Consider the following 18549-nt stretch of genomic DNA (forward strand, 5'->3'; position numbering starts at 1 on the left):
CCGCAACTATCTGAAGCAATTAATAGTTCTAATGTGACAATTAAAGCAAACAATTTGTGAGGAAATTAACACATTTGTTTTTAAAGGAAATACCCTCTTCCAGATGAGCAGGAAACAACCATTACCATATTTTTTTCTTGAGAAAGTATTTTGGATAGCTTTGAAACTGAGTACAGCAAGTCACTTTTGGGAAAAGATGGTTTGAGATTGTGTGACTGTAACTCAATCTGCAACTATTCCAATTGATTTCAGTACTACTGAAGAGCAATTAATGTAATTTTACCCATATCAATAGCAGAATTCAATTAATATATTAGATGGTTATAATTAGATGGAAAATGTATTTTCACAGGTGGATGGATTTTGACGAGAAACAATTCACAATATGTATCAATGACTTGATGTGGGAACTAATTGTAGTATCTCCAGATTTGCGAATTACACAAAGTTGGGTGGGAGAGCGAGCTGTGCGGAGAATGCAGAGATGTTTCAGTGTGATTTGGACAGGCTGAATGAGTGGGCAAATGCACGGCAGCTGCAGTATAATGTAAACTAATTTGTACGGTTTGTATTAACAGGATACATTCAAGCCCTAGGATCGGAGCCCAGCACAAAAGGATGACATCATAGGCAGACAGTAAGTTAACTATCTTGTAGTTTACTTCCAGATTGAAGGTAATTAGGGAAATACTTACAGAGTATAAACCAAAAGACCATTTTGAAACTTTTAAAATTCAAATTAATTTGAATTCATAGGACAATGATACCAGTACTGGGGAAGGAGGGAGCTGTTCCAATGGGATGGGCTCCACCCGAATTACACCGGGAACAGAGACCTGGCAAATGGTATAACCAGGGCTGTGGATAGGGCTTTAACGTAAATAATGAGGGATGGGTGTGGTTTGGGTTCAGTTGCATGGAAAATTAGGGCAACAATCTAATGTTGGGGGGAGGATTTAGCAGAAGTTAAAGTTTCCAGAACATGTATAACAACACAGAGGGAGGGTCAGAAACTTTAGGTACATTAGATAAGGTGACAACTATGAAAAGAGAAGCAGTCAATGCTGGACTGAAGGTGTTATATGGGAATACATTGAGTAAGGAGCCTGTAAATGAGCCTGTTGCACAGACTGAAATTGGCAGGTACGATGTTGTGTGTATCACAGAGACATGGCTACAAGGGGCTCAGGACTGGAAACTAAATATCCAAGGATACACATACTGTCAAAAGGACAGGTAAATGGACAAAAGGGACAGGACTACCTTGCTAGTTAGAAATGAAATTAAATCGTTAGCAAGAAGTGAATTATACTGTTGGAAGGAATAGAATCTGTGTGGGTAGAGTTGAGAAAATGCAAAGGAAAGAAGACACTGATGGGAGTTGTGTACTAGCTTCCTAGCAGTGGTCAGGATGCAGGGAAGAAAATATATCAGGAGACAGAAAAGGCATGTAAGAAAGGCACTATCACAATAATCATGGGGGACTTCAATATGCAGGTGGACTGGGAAAATCTGGTTGGTAGCGCATCTCAAGAAAATGAATTTGTCGAATGTCTACAAAATGTTTTTTTTTCGAGCAGCTGCAGTAGAGCCCACTAGGCAACAGGCAATTCTGGATTTGCTGATGTGTAATAAGGCAGACTGGATTAGGGAGCTTAACATGGACAAACTCCAAAGGAAGAGTGATCATAAAATGATGGAATTCACTCTGCAGTTTGAGTCTGGGAAGACTGAATCAGATTAATGGTATTAGACTTGAGTAAAGGCAACTACAAAGACATGAGGAAAGAGCTGATCAGGGAAAATAGTGGAGCAGCAATGGCAGGACTTTCTGGGAATACTTTGAGAGGCACAGCAGAAATTCATCCCAAGGAAAAAGAAACATACCAAATGAGGTTGAGAGAATGATGGCTGACGAGGGAAGTCAGGGACAGCATGAAAGCAAAAGAAAAAGTATACAATGTTGTGAAGGTTGGAGGAAACCAGAAGATTAAAAATCAGCAGAGAATATCGAAATAAGCAATGTGAGGTGAAGATAGAATATGAGATTAAGCTAGCTAGTAATATAAAAAAATTGCAAAAGTTCTTTTAGATATTTAAAGGTAAGGGAGAGTCAAGAGTGGAAAATTAGGCTGGAGAAGTAGCCATGGGAACAGATAAGTGGTGGAGGAATTGGATAGGTACTCTGCATCAATTTTCACAGTGAAAGACACCAGCAGCATACAAGAACTTTCATAGAGTCAGGGGTCAGAGCCCTGCATTATAGCCATTAGTAAGGTTGAAAGATCTGAAGACGGATAAATCACCTGGACCAGATGGACTACACTCCAAAGTTCTGAAGGAGACAGCTGAGGGGATTGTGGAAGTATTGGCAGCAATCTTTCATAAATCACTGGAACCAGGGAGAGTTCCAGAGGATTGGAAAATGGCTCATGAATCACCCCTCTTTAAGAAGAATGGGAAGCAGAAGGCAGGAAAGTATTGGCCAGTTCGCCAGACTTCAGTTGTTGGTAAGACTTTAGAGTCCATTATTAAGAATGAGATTGTAGAGTAGTTGGAATTGCTTGGTTAAAATAGGACAGAGATAGCACAGCTTCATCAAGGGGATGTCATGCCTGACAAATCTATTCAAATTCCTTAAGGACTCCAACAGCAGAAAGATTTCCCCTCCCCCGGCTCCCATCGATTCCAATTTTGCTAGAGTTCCTTGTGGCCACGCTGGTCAAATACAACCTTGATGTCAAAGGCAGTCACTTTCACCTCATCTCTGGAATTCAGCTCTTTTGTCCATGTTTGAATCAAGGCTGTAATGATAATAGGAGTTGAGTGACCCTGGTGGAACTTAACCTGGTCAGTGATGATCAGTTTATTGCTGAGCAGGTGCTGCTTGGTAGTACTGTTGTTGACACCTTCCCTCACTTCACAGATGGTCAAGAGTGGACTGATGGGATGACAATTGGTCGGGTTCGATTTGTCCTGCTTTTTGTGTACAGGGCATACCTTAGTAATTTTCCACATTGTCACATAGACGCTTGGAACAACTAGATAGAGCATGTTCTGAAGCACAGGTCCTCAGTGCTATTGGTGCAATGTTGTCAAAGCCCAGAACCTTTGCTGTATCCAGTGCCTCCAGTCATTTCCTGATAGCATGTCGAGTGAACTGAATTGGCTGAAGACTGTCATCTGTGAAGTTGTGGACCGCGGGAGGAGGCCAAGATGAATCAACTCAGCACTTCTTGTTGAAGCTTTCTGTGAATGCTTTAGCCTTATTTTTTGCATTAATGTGTGGAGGATGAGGATATTTGTGGAGCCTCCTCTATCAGAGAGTTATTTAATTATTCACTACCATACATGACTGAATATGGCAGGACTACAGTTTAGATCTGATCCACTGGTTATGCAACCTTGCTGCTTATACTGTTTGGCACATGGAGTCATATAGTCATTGAGATGTACAGCATGGAAACAGATGCTTCGGTCCAACTCATCTATGCCGACCAGATATCCAACCTAATCTAGTCCCACCTGCCAGCACCTGGACCATATCCCTCCAAACCCTTTCTATTCGTATAACCATCCAGATGCCTTTTAAAATGTTGCAATTATATTAGCCTTCCTCTGGCAGCTCATTCCATTCATATACCACTCTCTGTGTGAAAACGCTGCCCCTTAGGTCTCTTTCTCCTGTCACCCTAAATCTATGCCCTCTCTTTCCGGGCTCCCCCACCCATGGAAAAGATTTTGTCTATTTATCCCATCCATCCCCCTCATGATTTTATAAACCTCTATAAAGTCACCCCTCAGCCTCCGACGCTCCAGGAAAGACAGCGCCAGCCTGTTCAGCCTCTCTCTATAGCTCAAATCCTCCAACCCTGGCAACATCCTTATAAATCTTTTCTGAATCATTTCAAGTTTCACAACATCTTTCTGATAGAAAGATACCAGAATTGCACACAATATTCTAACAGTGGCCTAACCAATGTCCTGTACAGCCGCAACATGACCTCCCAACTCCTGTACTCAATACTTTGACCGATAAAGGAAAGCATACCAAGCGCCTTCTTCACTATCCTATCTACCTGCGACTCCACTTTCAAGGAGCTATGAACCTGCACTCCAAGGTCTCTTTGTTCAGCAACACTCCCTAGGATATTACCATTCGATCTGTGTCCACATTTGATATGTGGGAGACTTTCAAAGATAGGTTAAAGATATTGCAGGATAGGCATGCCCCGTTGAAGGCAAAGAATAGGAATGGCAAGATTTGTGAACCATGGATGACAGAAGAAATTGTACAACTAGCCAACAGGAAAAGGAAGGGGACATAAGGTCCAGGCAGCTAAGAACAGAATGGGCCCTGGAGGAATAACGGAAGAGTAGGACCAGTCTTAAACGAGGAATCAAGTGGGCTAAAGGGGTCATGAAATAGCTTTAGTGAGCAGAATTAAGGAGAATCCCAAAGCATTTTATTCTTATATAAGAAACAAGAGGGTAACTAGAGAAAGGATTGGTCCACTAAAGGATAATGAAGGAAGGCTGTGTGACGAACCTGAGAGAATGGGTGAGATTCTGAATGATTACTTTATATCAGTGTTCACTGAAGAGAGGAACATAATGAATGTTGAGATTCGAGATAGAAGTTTGATTAGTCTGGATCATGTTGACATAAGTAGGGAAGATGTGTTGGGTAGGCTAGAGGTTATGAAGGTGGACAAATCCCCAGGACCAGATGGGATCTATCCCAGGTTGCAGAGGGAGGCAAGAGAGGAAATAGCTGCGGCCCTGACAGATATCTTTGTGGCATCCTTAAACACAAGTGAGGTGCCGGAGGACTCGAAGGTTGCTCATGTTGTCCCCCTGTACAAGAAGGGTAGTAGGGATATTCTGGTGAGCCTGATGTCAGTGGTGGAAAAGTTGCTGGAGAAGGTACTGATGGATAGGATCTATTTATATTTAGAAAAGAAAGGGCTTATCAGTGATAGGCAACATGGTTTTGTGTGGCGGAGATTGTGCCTTACCAACTTAATAGAATGCTTTGAGGAAGTGACCAAGTTGATTGATGAAAGAAGGGCTGTAGATGTCATATACATGGACTTTAGTATGGCGTTTGATAAGTTTCCCCATGGTAAACTAATAGAGAAAGTGAAGTCACATGGTGTGCAGGGTATTTTAGCTAGGTAGATAAAGAACTGGTTGAGCAACAGAAGACAAAGAGTAGTAGTTAAAGGGAGCTTCTCAAAATGGAGAAAGGTGACCAGTGGTGTTCCACAGTGGTCAGTTTTGGGGCCACTGTTGTTTGTGATAAATATAAATGATCTGGAAGAGGCCATTGTTGGTCTGATCAGCAAGTTTGTAGATGATACGAAGATTGGTGGAGTAGCAGAAAGCCTAAGGGACTGTCAAAGAATACAGGAAGATATAGATAGTCTGAAGAGTTGGCAGATGGTTTTCAATCCAGGCAAATGTGAGGTGATGCATTTAGGCAAGTCTAATTCTACAGCAAATTATATATGAACGGAAGAGCCTTGGGAAAAGTTGATGAGCAGAGAGATCTGGGAGTGCAGGTCCACCGTACCCTGAAGGTTGCTGCACAGCTGGATAGAGTGGTCAAGAAGGCATATGGTATGCTTGCCTTCATTGGACGGGGTATTGAGTATAAGAGCTGGCAGGTCATGTTAAAATTGTACAAGACATTGGTTCGGCCACATTTAGAATACTGGGTACAGTTCTGTTGGCCACATCACTAAAAGGATGTGGATACTTTGGAGAGGATGCAGAGAAGGTTTATGAGGATGTTGCCTGGTATGGAAGGTGCTAACTGTGAAGAAAGGTTAGGTTTGTTTTCATTAGAGAAAAGGAGATTGAGGGAGGACCTGATTGAGGTTTACAAAATCATGAAGGATATAGACAGGGTAGATAGAGATAAGCTTTTTCGCAGGGTGAAGGATTCAATAACAAGAGGTCATGTTTTCAAGGTGAGAAGTGAAAAGTTTAAGGTGGATACACGCAGCAAGTACTTTACACAGAGGGGGGTGGTTGTCTGGAACATGTTGCCAGCAGAGGTGGTAGAGGCAGGCACGGTAGATTCATTTAAGATGCATCTCGACAGATGCATGAGTAGGTGGGAAGCAGAGGGATACAGATGCTTAGGAATTGACCGACAGGTTTAGACAATAGATTTGGATCAGCTTAGGCTTGGAGGGCCATAGGGCCTATTCTTTGTTTTTTGTTATTAAATGATTAAGTCCTGCTAAGATTTGCTTTCCCAAAATGCAGCACCTTACATTTATCTAAATAAAACCCCATCTGCCACTTCTCAGCCCATTGGCCCATCTGATCAAGATCCCATTGTAATCTGAGGTAGCCTTCTTCGCTAACCACTGCACCACTTCCAATTTTGGTGTCATCTGCAAACTTACTAACTACACCTCTTATGCTCACATCCAAGTCATATATATAAAATTATATAAACTACATGAGTAATTCTGCTTGTAGCTTCACCAGGTTGATACCCCATTTTTAGATTTGCCTGCTGCAGTTCCTGGCATGCCCTCCTGCACTCTTCACTGAACCAGAGTTGATCCACAGGCTTATTGGTAATGGTAGAGGGGGGAATATGCCAGGCCATGAGCTTGCTGATTATGTTGAAGTATAATCAAAGTATAAGAGGGGAGCCAATGGCCTAGTGCTAGGATTGCTGGACTATTAATCCAGAGATCCAGGTAATGTCTTGAGGACCCGGTTTTGAATATCGCCATGGCAGATTGTGGGATTTAAATTCAATTTTCAGAAGTCTGGAATTAAGAGTCTGATAATGAACATGATTCCATTGTCAATGATCGGAAAAACCCATCTGGTTCACTAATGGAAGGAAATCTGATATCCTTACCTGGTTTGGTCTACATGTGACTCCAGACCCACAGCAATGTGGTTGAGTCTTAGCTGTCCTTTGCCAATTGTGGATGGGCAATAAATACTGGCCTAGCTCGCCACGTCCCCATCCCATGAATGAATGAAAATAAAATTCTCCTGCTGTTGGCCAACAACATCTCATGGATGTCCAGTTTTGAGTTACTAGGTCTGTTCAAAGTTGATGACATTTGGCATGGTGATAATGCCATACAACACAATATATTCTTAATGTGAAGGAGCGACCTTATCTCCATTGGATACTATCATGGGCAGATACATCTGCGTAGGCAGATTAGTGAGAATGAGGTCAAGTATGTTTTCCATCTTGTTGGTTCTCTTAGCACCTGCTGTAGACTCAGACTATTGCAATGTCCTTCGGACCCAGTCAGCTCCATCAGTACTGCTGCTGCCAAGACATTGAAATGCCCTGCCCAATGTACATTCTCTAGACTAATTCCTTGGATGAAGTGGTTATTTTATTATGCAAGGTTGAGTCTATATTCATTTGAGTTTAAAAGAATAAGAGATTATTTGATGGAAACATATAGAATTCTGAGGGTTTGAAAGAGTAGATGCTGAGAGAATATTTCCTCTCATGAGGGAAATCTAGAACTACGATGCTAAAGCATTCACAGCAATATTCAGCCAGAATAAATAGTCACCCATTTAACATGAAAATGAAGAGGAATTTCTTCTTGTTAGCCTTTCGAATTCTTTGGGCATTTCATTAACAAGAGACTCCATGGTTATAGGATCAGACAAGAAAATAAATGCCAAATCAGATTGGCCATGATTTAATTGAGTGGCACAACGGTTTGTTTGGCTGAATGGCCTACATCTGGTTCTGTTTAATGACCTCATGATATTAAATTCTTACATTCTAAACCCATGTACATGTGCTCCAGTATTTATAATGTAAAATGCACAAGTAAACAACCTACTACTAATTTGTCATATAAGCAGCTTTTGGACCAAAGTTCTGTAATTAAGAGAAAACAATGAATCTAATTGTAGATACGTTTAAAGACTTACTGAATAAAGTCTACGTAATTATCAGTTGAGCGCAATGAATTTAATTGTAAGGGTGGCAAAGGCAGTGCTGCTAATGTGTAATGACACTGGATCATTAATCCAGCAGCCCAGACTCATACTGTGGGGAGATGGATTCAGTGGCTGCTGAATTGATTAATAATTCTGGAATACAAAACTTGTCTCAATAATGATGGTCATGAAACTTTCATCAACTGTTGTAAAAACCCATTAATCTGCCATTCTCATCCGGTGATGTGACTCCAGACCAATGTCACACCTAAATACCTTCTAAAATGGCCTAGCCAGTACATTCCATTGAAGTTTTCTTGGGTTGAAGGCTACAGGAAAAAGCTGGGAGTTGGTCTGGGTCTTTCAAAGAACCTGGACACATGCCTCTTCTACACTATAACAATTCTGTGACATTTCATGAATGGAACCAGCCAGTCACTTCTGGTGCTCTGCATTTCAATTAACATACCAAATGCTTTCATTAGCATTCTAAAGGTTAAGTGGAATAAAATTTATTTTGAACAGAATGCAATAAATCTGCAAGACACAGCCCATTAAAATTGCTCTGCTGCACATTTTCTATATCTGCAGCTATTTTCAAATGCATATATGTAACAAGAGAAGGGTTGTTATATGGCTGACAATCGATAAATGAACTGGTTTGTTTGGATCAGGAATCCTGAATACTGTTCCCACAAAGACGGTCCAGTGGTAAAACTAGTATTTCGAACCACTTAGTTATTCACTCTGCAACTGAATCTAAATTTAAAGTTTATCGTGTAAATTTGTGAAACTAATAGCGCATTAGACCAAATTTTTAAGATATTGAATTGACTATAGTCAATATATTGTGCAATGAATAAACCAACAATTCAGCAATAATTTCCACCTGAATCAGTTTAATTTATCTAATATGCAAATACAGTGCTTGGATTATAATGTGCATACATAATTATTGCTCAATTTCATTTATAAAAAGTAAAATCAACCTGTCTGGACATGTTAGGACATACTGTAGGTTAGGTATGACTTGAACCCAGATCTTGTGGCCCAGAGATAGGGATGCCAAAACTGCAGCACAAGATCCTCTGTACTATTTCCATGCTTGCATTGGCTATTTATCTGTAATCAATTGCATAGTTTGACAACTATATTAACAACTATACTTAAATGTATCCTGTATTATCTATGCTAAAAGTCTGAAAAATGTCAATTGTAAGCTACATTTTTGTGTAAAATCGAAAAACATTTTAAAAGTTTATTTATTTAAAAATCAACCTCTATTACAGCCATGGGCTGAATTGACGGAAGATTTACAATCAACCACTCTAAGTAAAATATAAAGAACAAAAATGATAGAACAACAGAGAACAGATTCATTCATCAGACAGGGGTAATTATATTATCAATGGGTTCAAAGTTTAACAATGAGATGTTATTAAACTGTTCTTAAATCTTGTTGTTTTACATCCTTATTCTGTTGTGTGGTTTTAATAACTTAGCCTAATACATTTCAGTCAGTTATTTGTTCTACACAGAAAAATTATAAACCTAATAGAACATATCAAACATTACACAATACAGACATTTCATTTCACTTACATCTGTGAGAGACAAATTTCAATTTTATTAGCATTCCACGACAAGTCAAAAGTTAACTATGTAAATTCCAAACTCTGAATTGCTCATCTTGTCTTTCGCTTGAATACCTGCTCTTAATATTGTCAAAATGGCTGAATCAAAACCTAGAATTTGATGGTATCACTCCAAGAATTTTCCTAACATGAATCCACACCTACTTTAATAATTTCCTTGATTTAAAACATTCCATCTGCAAACATTCTTTGGTTGTAACTAATGACAGATCACAGTTTCAGTTTAATGATGAACCCATTTCTCAAGCAATTAATGCCCCTACATAAGGAACTATGCAGGAAATGCTAATTCTATCTATCAGTTTTTATTTATTAATTATACAGTACGTTTACTTTAATTGCATAAAACATGGAATGTTCAATTACCTGGTGTTCTGAGGCTCTGTAACATCTGAGTCTGGCTGTGTTTTCTTTACCTGCAAGAGTAATAGCTACCAATTACTTCTCTTTGAGTAACTACGTCTTTGATCAAAAACATACAGAATACTCAGATCGCTATTTAAAAAGAACTGTTTATGCATGATATCTGGATAGACGAAACTCTCTTGCTCATCATTATCTCCTTTAAATATCTTCTTAAACCTTTATAGCAGCAGTACTTTAGGCTAACTGCACAGGACTAGCAGCAAATCACACTTCCCATACTCATTAGAATATGAAATGCACTTTTATTTCAGTCATGCAGTGTTTTGCCTAGAAGCAAAGAAGTTAAAGAACTAGATACCAACATTTGAAGTAGAAAACAATTCTGTTTTCAGTTCACCAGAGCATTAAGTTATCCTTTTGTTCTGATCGGCTCCTTTCTACATCTTCACTGGAACAACCCATTACTAAGATGTGTTGCTCTGTGAATTTAATCATGTAGAAAGGTGAAACTGCAGGAATTTTATTCCATCCACATATACCAACAGATCAGTTCTGTCCCCAAACCCTATAGCTTCAAATATTTAAATATAGTCCTATGAAGTTCCATGATACAGTCCTTCTCAATTTGCTTGCTTCACCTTATTTCATAAACAATTTACTACAAATGTTTCAAAGGCAATTAGGCATAACAGAAAGTGTTGGCCTGGCTAAGGATGCCCGTGAAAGAAAACAAATTACACAAATTCTTCCCCGGCACATCTCTTATTTTAGCCTGCAGCACAGAGGTTATTTTTCCATTTACCTACTTAAGAAATGGAAATAATTATCTTTTTAAAATTGTCCAGATTTATTGTACACATCTAAGGGCAGTATTAATATTCAGGCTTTACGCTGTCAGTATTGACAAGCTGGATGCTCATGGGATTGCATCATACAATCTTGTTCCTCACCAATTGTTCACAAAGATACTTTCCAAGGGGTTACCTTCTACTACAAAAAAATTCCAAAGACTGCAGATGCTGGAAGTCAGAAACAAAATCAGAAATTGCTGGAAAAGCACAGCAGGTCAGATTTAGTTGGTTACTTCTGCTTTTTTGAGTTTCCTAGGAGATTTCATGGCTGTGGAATAAATTGGGGGAGGGGCAGAATAGAGAAATGAAGTTATTAATCTTGTTGCTCTGTTCATCATCTTAGAGCTGGATCATCATGGCTAAACATATTGATTCATTGAGCGGGATTGATAGAGCAGTTAATTTTTTTCTGTCTGGTATTTTAATAAGTTCATATGCCACTACATCAGCATTATGAGAGGGAAGGCTGGTTGACATTTTATTTCTTTACCCTAGTCTTGGGACATTGAAACTAGTATAGTCTTTTTTTTCCCGGAAATGTTATCTTACCACCAATTATTTCAGGCCAATTCAAAGAAATTTTCTTCAAAACAAGAAGTGGTTTGCCCTGGTGAAAAGTTCAAAACTAAAAATAAACCAGAAAGTCCAAGTTTACAATGTATGCGCACTTCTAATAGACATGCATGTTGTATGGGGTATGAGTCTGAAAGGGTTAATGTCGAGGAGTACCTTCAACATCAGCCACTATAATATTATATGGACTTGGCGGGAGAATATCTTAGGATTTCAGTGAGACACACCATCCAGGTTCCTCTCATTGTCTCTGCAACAATGTTGATCACATTAGTGTAACCTGTACTTAATTGCCAATATGCAAAGAATTATATCTTATTTAAGACATTAGACTACTAAGAGGCTTTCCTCTACCACACCAGATCAAACAGATCCAGTAGATTCCTACTTTAAAAGTGGATGTTGCTGCAAACCTATCCCACTGGTGAGCAATAGTCTAGAATGCCTTATACAAACGGTGATGTGCATTGTTCATATAATAGTGCACACGTGACAGATATGTCAAAATTAACTTAGCTGTAAAGTACATTAACCAGTTAACAGAAATCCACTCACCACATTTCATGCATAATAAAATGGAACTGGAATTGTATTGATCTATTCTAGACAAACCTAAGTTAAATATGAACATCAATGCCAGCATAAATTTTTTCCAATTGGAGGTTGCACATATTCTGAGTTTAAAAATATTTGAAGGCCGCAACATGTTTATAAAAAGCTACCAATTGATCATGAACTGAAACAGAAATTGTAATATTCACTGTATATTTTAGTACAAAATGAGCATTCAGAAGAAAATATCTTTGAAATGGCAAGAAAATAAATGTCTATTCCATAGGCACATTTTTTACTGGTAGCATTTGCCAAGATTCTGTACTGCTCAGGTATATAGCACTGTACTCTGTAACGTCTGTAAGTATTTCAGCCTGCTGTATATATTATGATGTATGAGGAAACCACTGAAGGGATCAAGGGTGCACAAAAAGAAGTGTTATAAATACTTCGACTCTTTTATAATTAAAGTGCCAAATTCACAAAAACACCAGCAATTCAGAAAATGTTACAGAGTAAACCAAACCCTTTTTAGAAAAGTCTTAGAAAAATGCAAGGTAATATCTTCTAATATATTAAACCAATTTTGTACGTTATGAAAACCTTCTCTTTTCACTCCACCCTGCTCTAAACTTATAAACACAAACACAGCAATGCAAGTAAATAGCAAATATATATTCATTTTACATTTTAAAGTAAACCAGAAATACTGCAAGACAAAAAAAAATTGGATGGAACTCTGCAGTTTGTTGTTCAGAATGAATAGATATGTTGTACTTCTGAACAGGGAGTGCTGAGTTTAGATCCTGGCATTTACTACTACTTGGACTTTATTCTCACCCTTGTAACAAGGATCCTTCTCGACATGTCTTAGTTAGGCTGTCTGTGCGGAGAAAAGACACTGCAAAGATGGGGTGAGGGAGAAAGAAAGGTGATATTTTTCATACATGATTCAAATGTACACATTAGCGTAATCCTGAGGTCTTCAGGTTGGACAATTTTATGAATGGTACAGACGTGAGGGTCAACTGGATTTTTCACACTTACAAGCTTCACTGTGCTTTGGGATAATACCAAAGTAGACACTGTGACTAAACCAAGAATTGGTCATTGTAACTGCACTCTGCTTGTACCTCTACTCAGCACAGGGCTGATGTGCTGAATGACCTCCTTCTGTACTGTCTGATGCTATCAAGTAAAATGTCTTTTAATGGTTTACATCTTAAATCAGATTAAGCAAAATCTGTTCTGTATACATAATTATTTTGTCCAAGTTATTTGCCATTAGTATCTTGCAACACATCTATCCCATAATTCATAGGGCATTTAGGAGATACGACACAGAAACAGGTCACTAGGTTCTACACATTTATGCCAAAACCATTGCTTCACCTGAGCTTCCTCCTTTATCCTTCTCTCCTAATCTATCATTGTAACACTTAGTTCTCTTCTTTCTCACATGTGTGTTCATAAACCATTTGCTTTAAACACTTCCTGTGGCTGCACTTTCCATATTTTCAACACTTTTTGGGTAAAGAGGTTATTCTGAATTCTCCGTTGGATATCTTGATGATTATTATATGTTGATGATGTCTAGTTATCGCTTCCCCACAAGTGGAAACCCTCATCTTTATATCCATGAAAATTCTGAGACCTTTTATAATTTCAAAGACATTGACTAGGTCAGCCCTTTTCAACAATTAAAAGAGACTCAGTCCGTTTATCCTTTCCGTGGACAAAAGGTGGACCTTTACATTTCTGGTATCACCCTTGTAAATGTCTCTTTCTCAATGCTTACAATTTGGCAGCCAAAACTTCACTGAATACGCTAAATGTCATCTAAGGTTAAATACAAGCTTAGCATAAAGGTTCTTAATTTTCAACTTTATTCCTTTCAAAAACAAAGCTTTGTGCTTAATTTCCTTTTAGCCTTGTTAATCGGTGGTGCAACTTTTAGTGATATGTATTTACACTCCAAAATCCTTCTTCCTTTAGCCCACCAATACTTGTATCTGGCACGTCATAAGTAACCTCCCTATTCTTCCTGGGTACTGGTGCATATTGCGCTATTTTATTTTTCTTTACAATAAATTAGATATAATGTAATAATTGAAGCACTGAGTACCTCATAATTTGTTGCAAGGTTGAAACTGCAAGCTTTCTCTTAAGAAACAGTTGGGGATTCTTCTCTCACTTACAAATGAAAAAAAAACTTTTAAAATTATGCGATGTCCTAATATTGTTATGATTCTAGTTGACTTTAATCACTGGCAGGACAGATCTCAGACTGAAAACTGGCTTGACAGATCAGACTTTTTTGGTTTTAACAAGATGATTCTCCAATGAAAAAGAAACACATAACACTGCACACTCAGTTTTAACAATAAAACAGAGGATATTATGCAAAATAAATGAAGAATGAAATTGAATGAACCAAATTATTTATATATAATGCAAGTTTAAAGATTTCAAAATACATGGTAAAATACAATTCCATTAATCCTAAAAGCACTCCTTTCAAGTACTTGCACAGGACAGAATTCCCTTCTCTTTCACATCCAGAGAGACTGAGTTTAACTGTTCCTTCAATTCATTCATACAACTACGTTTATACTTTCTCAGCATCAAATAACTCTTTCAGGGCTGTAACCAAACACTTCTGGTCTGGAATTCTCAAACTAAACTGCTTACACTGAGGTAACCTATTCATAACTGTTCTAACCCATCTCCTTTCAATAAAAACAACTGTTTCTACACATCCAGCTTCAGTAAAGTCTTCTGTAAAACTGTCCAACTTTATTTCAGAAGGTTTTTCCCCTCAAGCTACGGATGTCTTCCAAACTAAAAAAAAGTATCTGACTTTGAAAACTTAAAACTTGTCCAGTGTACAACTGTTTACTTTGTTTGCTTGTAAAACAAAATCTCCCAATGTAATTCTCATTAGCCTCAAATAATTCCCCCAGAATGTCTTTTGAAAGAAATACTTCAAATTTTTGGACTACAGAAGAATCTCGATTATCCAAATTTCAGATTATCCGTACATGGTCCCAATGCTCGGTTAAACAATGTTAATCAGCATTCTATTATCCAGATTATCCGAATGAAATACTCCCCTCCCGTGTCCTTCAGATCGTGGAGATTCCTTTGTATATAGTTTAAACCAAATTAGAATTCCAGTTGTTACGTTAGCAAAGAAAGTTAATTTGCATCTGGACAGATCTGACAAAAAAAAGGATGAAAGACTAGATAATTTTTTTAGAGGTGTTAATTAGAATAAGTGTTGTGAGAAATCTCTGCTATTGTCTAGATTTTGCCCTGCTAACACTTTATGTCCACTAAGCTGGGCTCAGTATAAAGAGACAGCAGCTCTGATAAAGCAACATGACTCACAGTAGCACCAAATCATAAGTTCTGGAGTATATTGGGATGCAATGTGCACTTGAAAGTGTAAAATTGATAAAGATACCAGTTATCCTGACACAATTTTGACTCACAGTTGTGTGAGCCTCAGAGCAGCCGGAGAAAAGAAGTGAGCAGACCTAATTTTTAAAAAAAATGATTGTCTGGGGTTTCTCAGGACCACTCACAAGAGACTCAGTTCCTCCATACACATTCAACTCCATCTGCCTTGTGAAATACTTGGATGCAGGTTTGTCTCAGTTCACACTGATAATATGTGTATATAGACAATATTTTGGGATTTGGATTTAAAATAGAGACAGATAGATGAGGATCCATTCTGTGAAGGTATTGTTGTTAAAAACGTGTCAGGAAGTCATTTCGAACTGTGATCCAAATGCATCAACTCCAGGAAAGTATGTGACTGAAGCCAAGTGCTTGAAAGAATCCCTGTTATGTCAATGAGAGAGGCAAGGACCAGAGGGTATAGTCTCAGAACAAAGGGGTACCAATTTAATACTGAGACAATGAGGAATTTCTTCTCTCAGAGGGTTGGGGGTCTTTGGAACTCCTTGCCATAGAGAGCTGTGAGGGCACAGTCCTGAGTATATTAAGGCTGTGATTGTAGGGGAGTCAAGCAGGAAAAAAGGCAGTAAAGTGGAAGTGAGGAATGTTGGATCAGCCATGATCTTATTGAATAGCGGAGAAGGCTTGAGTAGGCTGGTACTAAACTTAAACCTCCGCTCTCTGGCTCCTGAGGTGCTGCAAGCCAGGAACTGGCCCTCAGTGTGGTCCTGCACTTGTAGAAAGTGATCCAGAAAGGCAAGATGGCTCCTCAATTCACCCACAGGAATATCAATGTAATGGTGGATGGAATGGTGGAAAGTGGGACAGTGCTCTTTCCTGTTGACCAGCAAAAAGACCATCTCATTAACTCAGTCAGTTTGGATTGAGTCAGTAGCTCAGGTCAGTGCAGCATCCCAGTTGAAATGCAATGCCCAGCAATCTACAGAGAAGGTTCATTATCTTTGGCACTCTGTAAAGATAAATATCACTCCCTTCTTTCTGCTGCCTCACACTCACAGGGCCACCACTTACTCTCTGCCACTGTAATCTCAGCTCACCAAGGCTCATTGACTACAATCTCATTATTCCATGCAATATATTCACTCGGTGAATCTCATCCTCCTCATCCTCCCAAACTACTAACCATTCCTGCTGTCTGTGCTTCGTGTTCACTCACTGGGGACACTTCCTTATTGTCTGCTACTCATGCATCACCACTAACTGACCTTCCTCCTCTGCTATCATACAAAGTCACTTCCGTTGTCTCACAACAGGATAAACTGGTCCAGCCATTGAATTAAATGATCCTCTTTATTGGCTGCGTTCATACATCTTGACAGACTGTAATTCCTCTTGATGCTACTAACGCCTGATCCCCTTTGACATTCACATATCCCCAAGTGACTGATGCACATAAGGTGTGTTGGCTGTGTGAGCTGCTGACACATGCCATCAGTGTGACATTGATATAGCATAGAGCCTTACACCAACATGTCCATCCTTTTCCGTGTTTAGTGCATCGAAGTGTGACTAGCTGCCTGCCTTTTCCTTTGAGCTGAAAGACAGTTTGCTGCAGATGGTGGTAGCCCCAAATAAGTGCAAATTGAGTGAGCACTGAGAACAAAATCTAAGAGGCATTAGATGCATCAAGTGGATGCATGGGACACATTTGTGTCCCTGCTGGCAAAAGGGCAGAAGCATGCAAGGCAGAAGGATCCCTGCACTCTACAGTGAAGTCCTGGAAAGTTGAGGTGGTATGTCAGCTAGTACAAAAGCGGCCATGATGATGCTGGTGGTTTGTGTGGATTATGGGTGGAAGCTGACATTGTCTGACATTGGAAACTGTGCAAAGACATAAATGGATGAAGGCTCAGAGAAGTAAGCAGTGAGCTGCTACTGCCAGGTTACCGCTCTGAGATTTAAATCAGGAATTGCCACCAACTAATTAGTAGAACAAGAAAGGAAGAGAATTAGGAGCTGCATACAAATGAGGTGAGAATACCTAATAATGAAGTCCAAAAAGGATGCAGATAAGGCAGTCATTACTTATTAACGGAAATTCAGAAATCATCATTAAAAGCCAAAGGAGACGATCTGGAACATTTTTCTTGGCATCGAGAATCTGATTTTTTTCATTTTCGTACATTTTCCAACTTTCTTACCATCATACTATCAAAGACACCAAAAAGTTCTGCTCAGTTTTGCAACATAACTGTGCAAAATGCATTAATGATGGAAGAAAAGACAGCAGTTGTTTGCTGTGTTAAAACTCGCTTGGTGGTGTTTTAAACGCCACATAAACTATGAATGCTGAATGAAATGGTTCTGCTACAATGACCAATCATTTTAATTTGCCTGCAGAAACACATCTACAAAAAGCAACATAATTAAGTGAAAGATCTGACCTATCTAGAAGTGGGATCTTGTCAAATAACTAACACTTAGCACTAAACAGTAATCAATTACCAAGGGAAAGGACATTGTTTACTAATGTGCTCAAGAATGACATTGCAACACCGCTTTATTCACATCATACGTAAAAGAAAATAAAAAAACTTTCTTGCCATTCTCAATGTACGATTAAAATTTCAAGATTCGATGAGAAAAATACGAACATACATTTTCCTTGTGAAAATCTGACTGGTCCCTTAATGTTTGTGAAATAAAACATTTCTTACTTTCACATCCTCCATTTTGTATATACTGTATTTTGCACTGTGTCTTGGTAAAAAATGAGTTATGTACTAGATTTTCAATTTGGATATGAGTCTAAGTGGATTGTTAAATACATCACCCACATTTCCCTCATGACAAAATGACTAGTGCCTTTTTGTATTTGCTGCAAAAATGGTGGCAAAGTACATAGAAGTTAACCAAAATGGCTGTGTACCTGTTGACTCCTGTAATGCTTGTGTGACATTTTAAACTAAACAGGAAACTCATTTCCAGCCAAAGTAAATGTGTACCCTCCCAGGAAGATCCAGTTCTCAGTCAGTTTCCCACAATGGAGGTGCTGGCACAAGAACAGCCCTGATTCCTGTTTCCCATCTGCCCCAATGCCTATTTCAGTATCAGCTGTAGATGTCATTTCTTTTACCTTTATCAACATGGCAGGTAGCAACATGAACCATTTG

General features: G+C 38.8%; 1 protein-coding gene across 14 annotated transcripts in view; it reads right to left on the reverse strand.

Moving 5' to 3' along the window:
* The window catches only part of eya4 (EYA transcriptional coactivator and phosphatase 4), a 545404-nt gene that overhangs the window by 195366 nt on the left and 331489 nt on the right, over positions 1-18549 (reverse strand). For all 14 annotated transcript variants that reach the window (XM_060849772.1, XM_060849764.1, XM_060849776.1 and 11 more), the window contains one exon: positions 9975-10024. In XM_060849772.1, coding sequence (XP_060705755.1) covers positions 9975-9999 — 25 coding nt within the window. In that variant the 5' untranslated portion in view covers positions 10000-10024. The remainder of the gene's footprint in view (positions 1-9974; positions 10025-18549) is intronic.

This window comes from Hemiscyllium ocellatum, chromosome 3, assembly GCF_020745735.1.
Source record: "Hemiscyllium ocellatum isolate sHemOce1 chromosome 3, sHemOce1.pat.X.cur, whole genome shotgun sequence".
Classification (NCBI taxonomy): Eukaryota; Metazoa; Chordata; class Chondrichthyes; order Orectolobiformes; family Hemiscylliidae; genus Hemiscyllium; species Hemiscyllium ocellatum.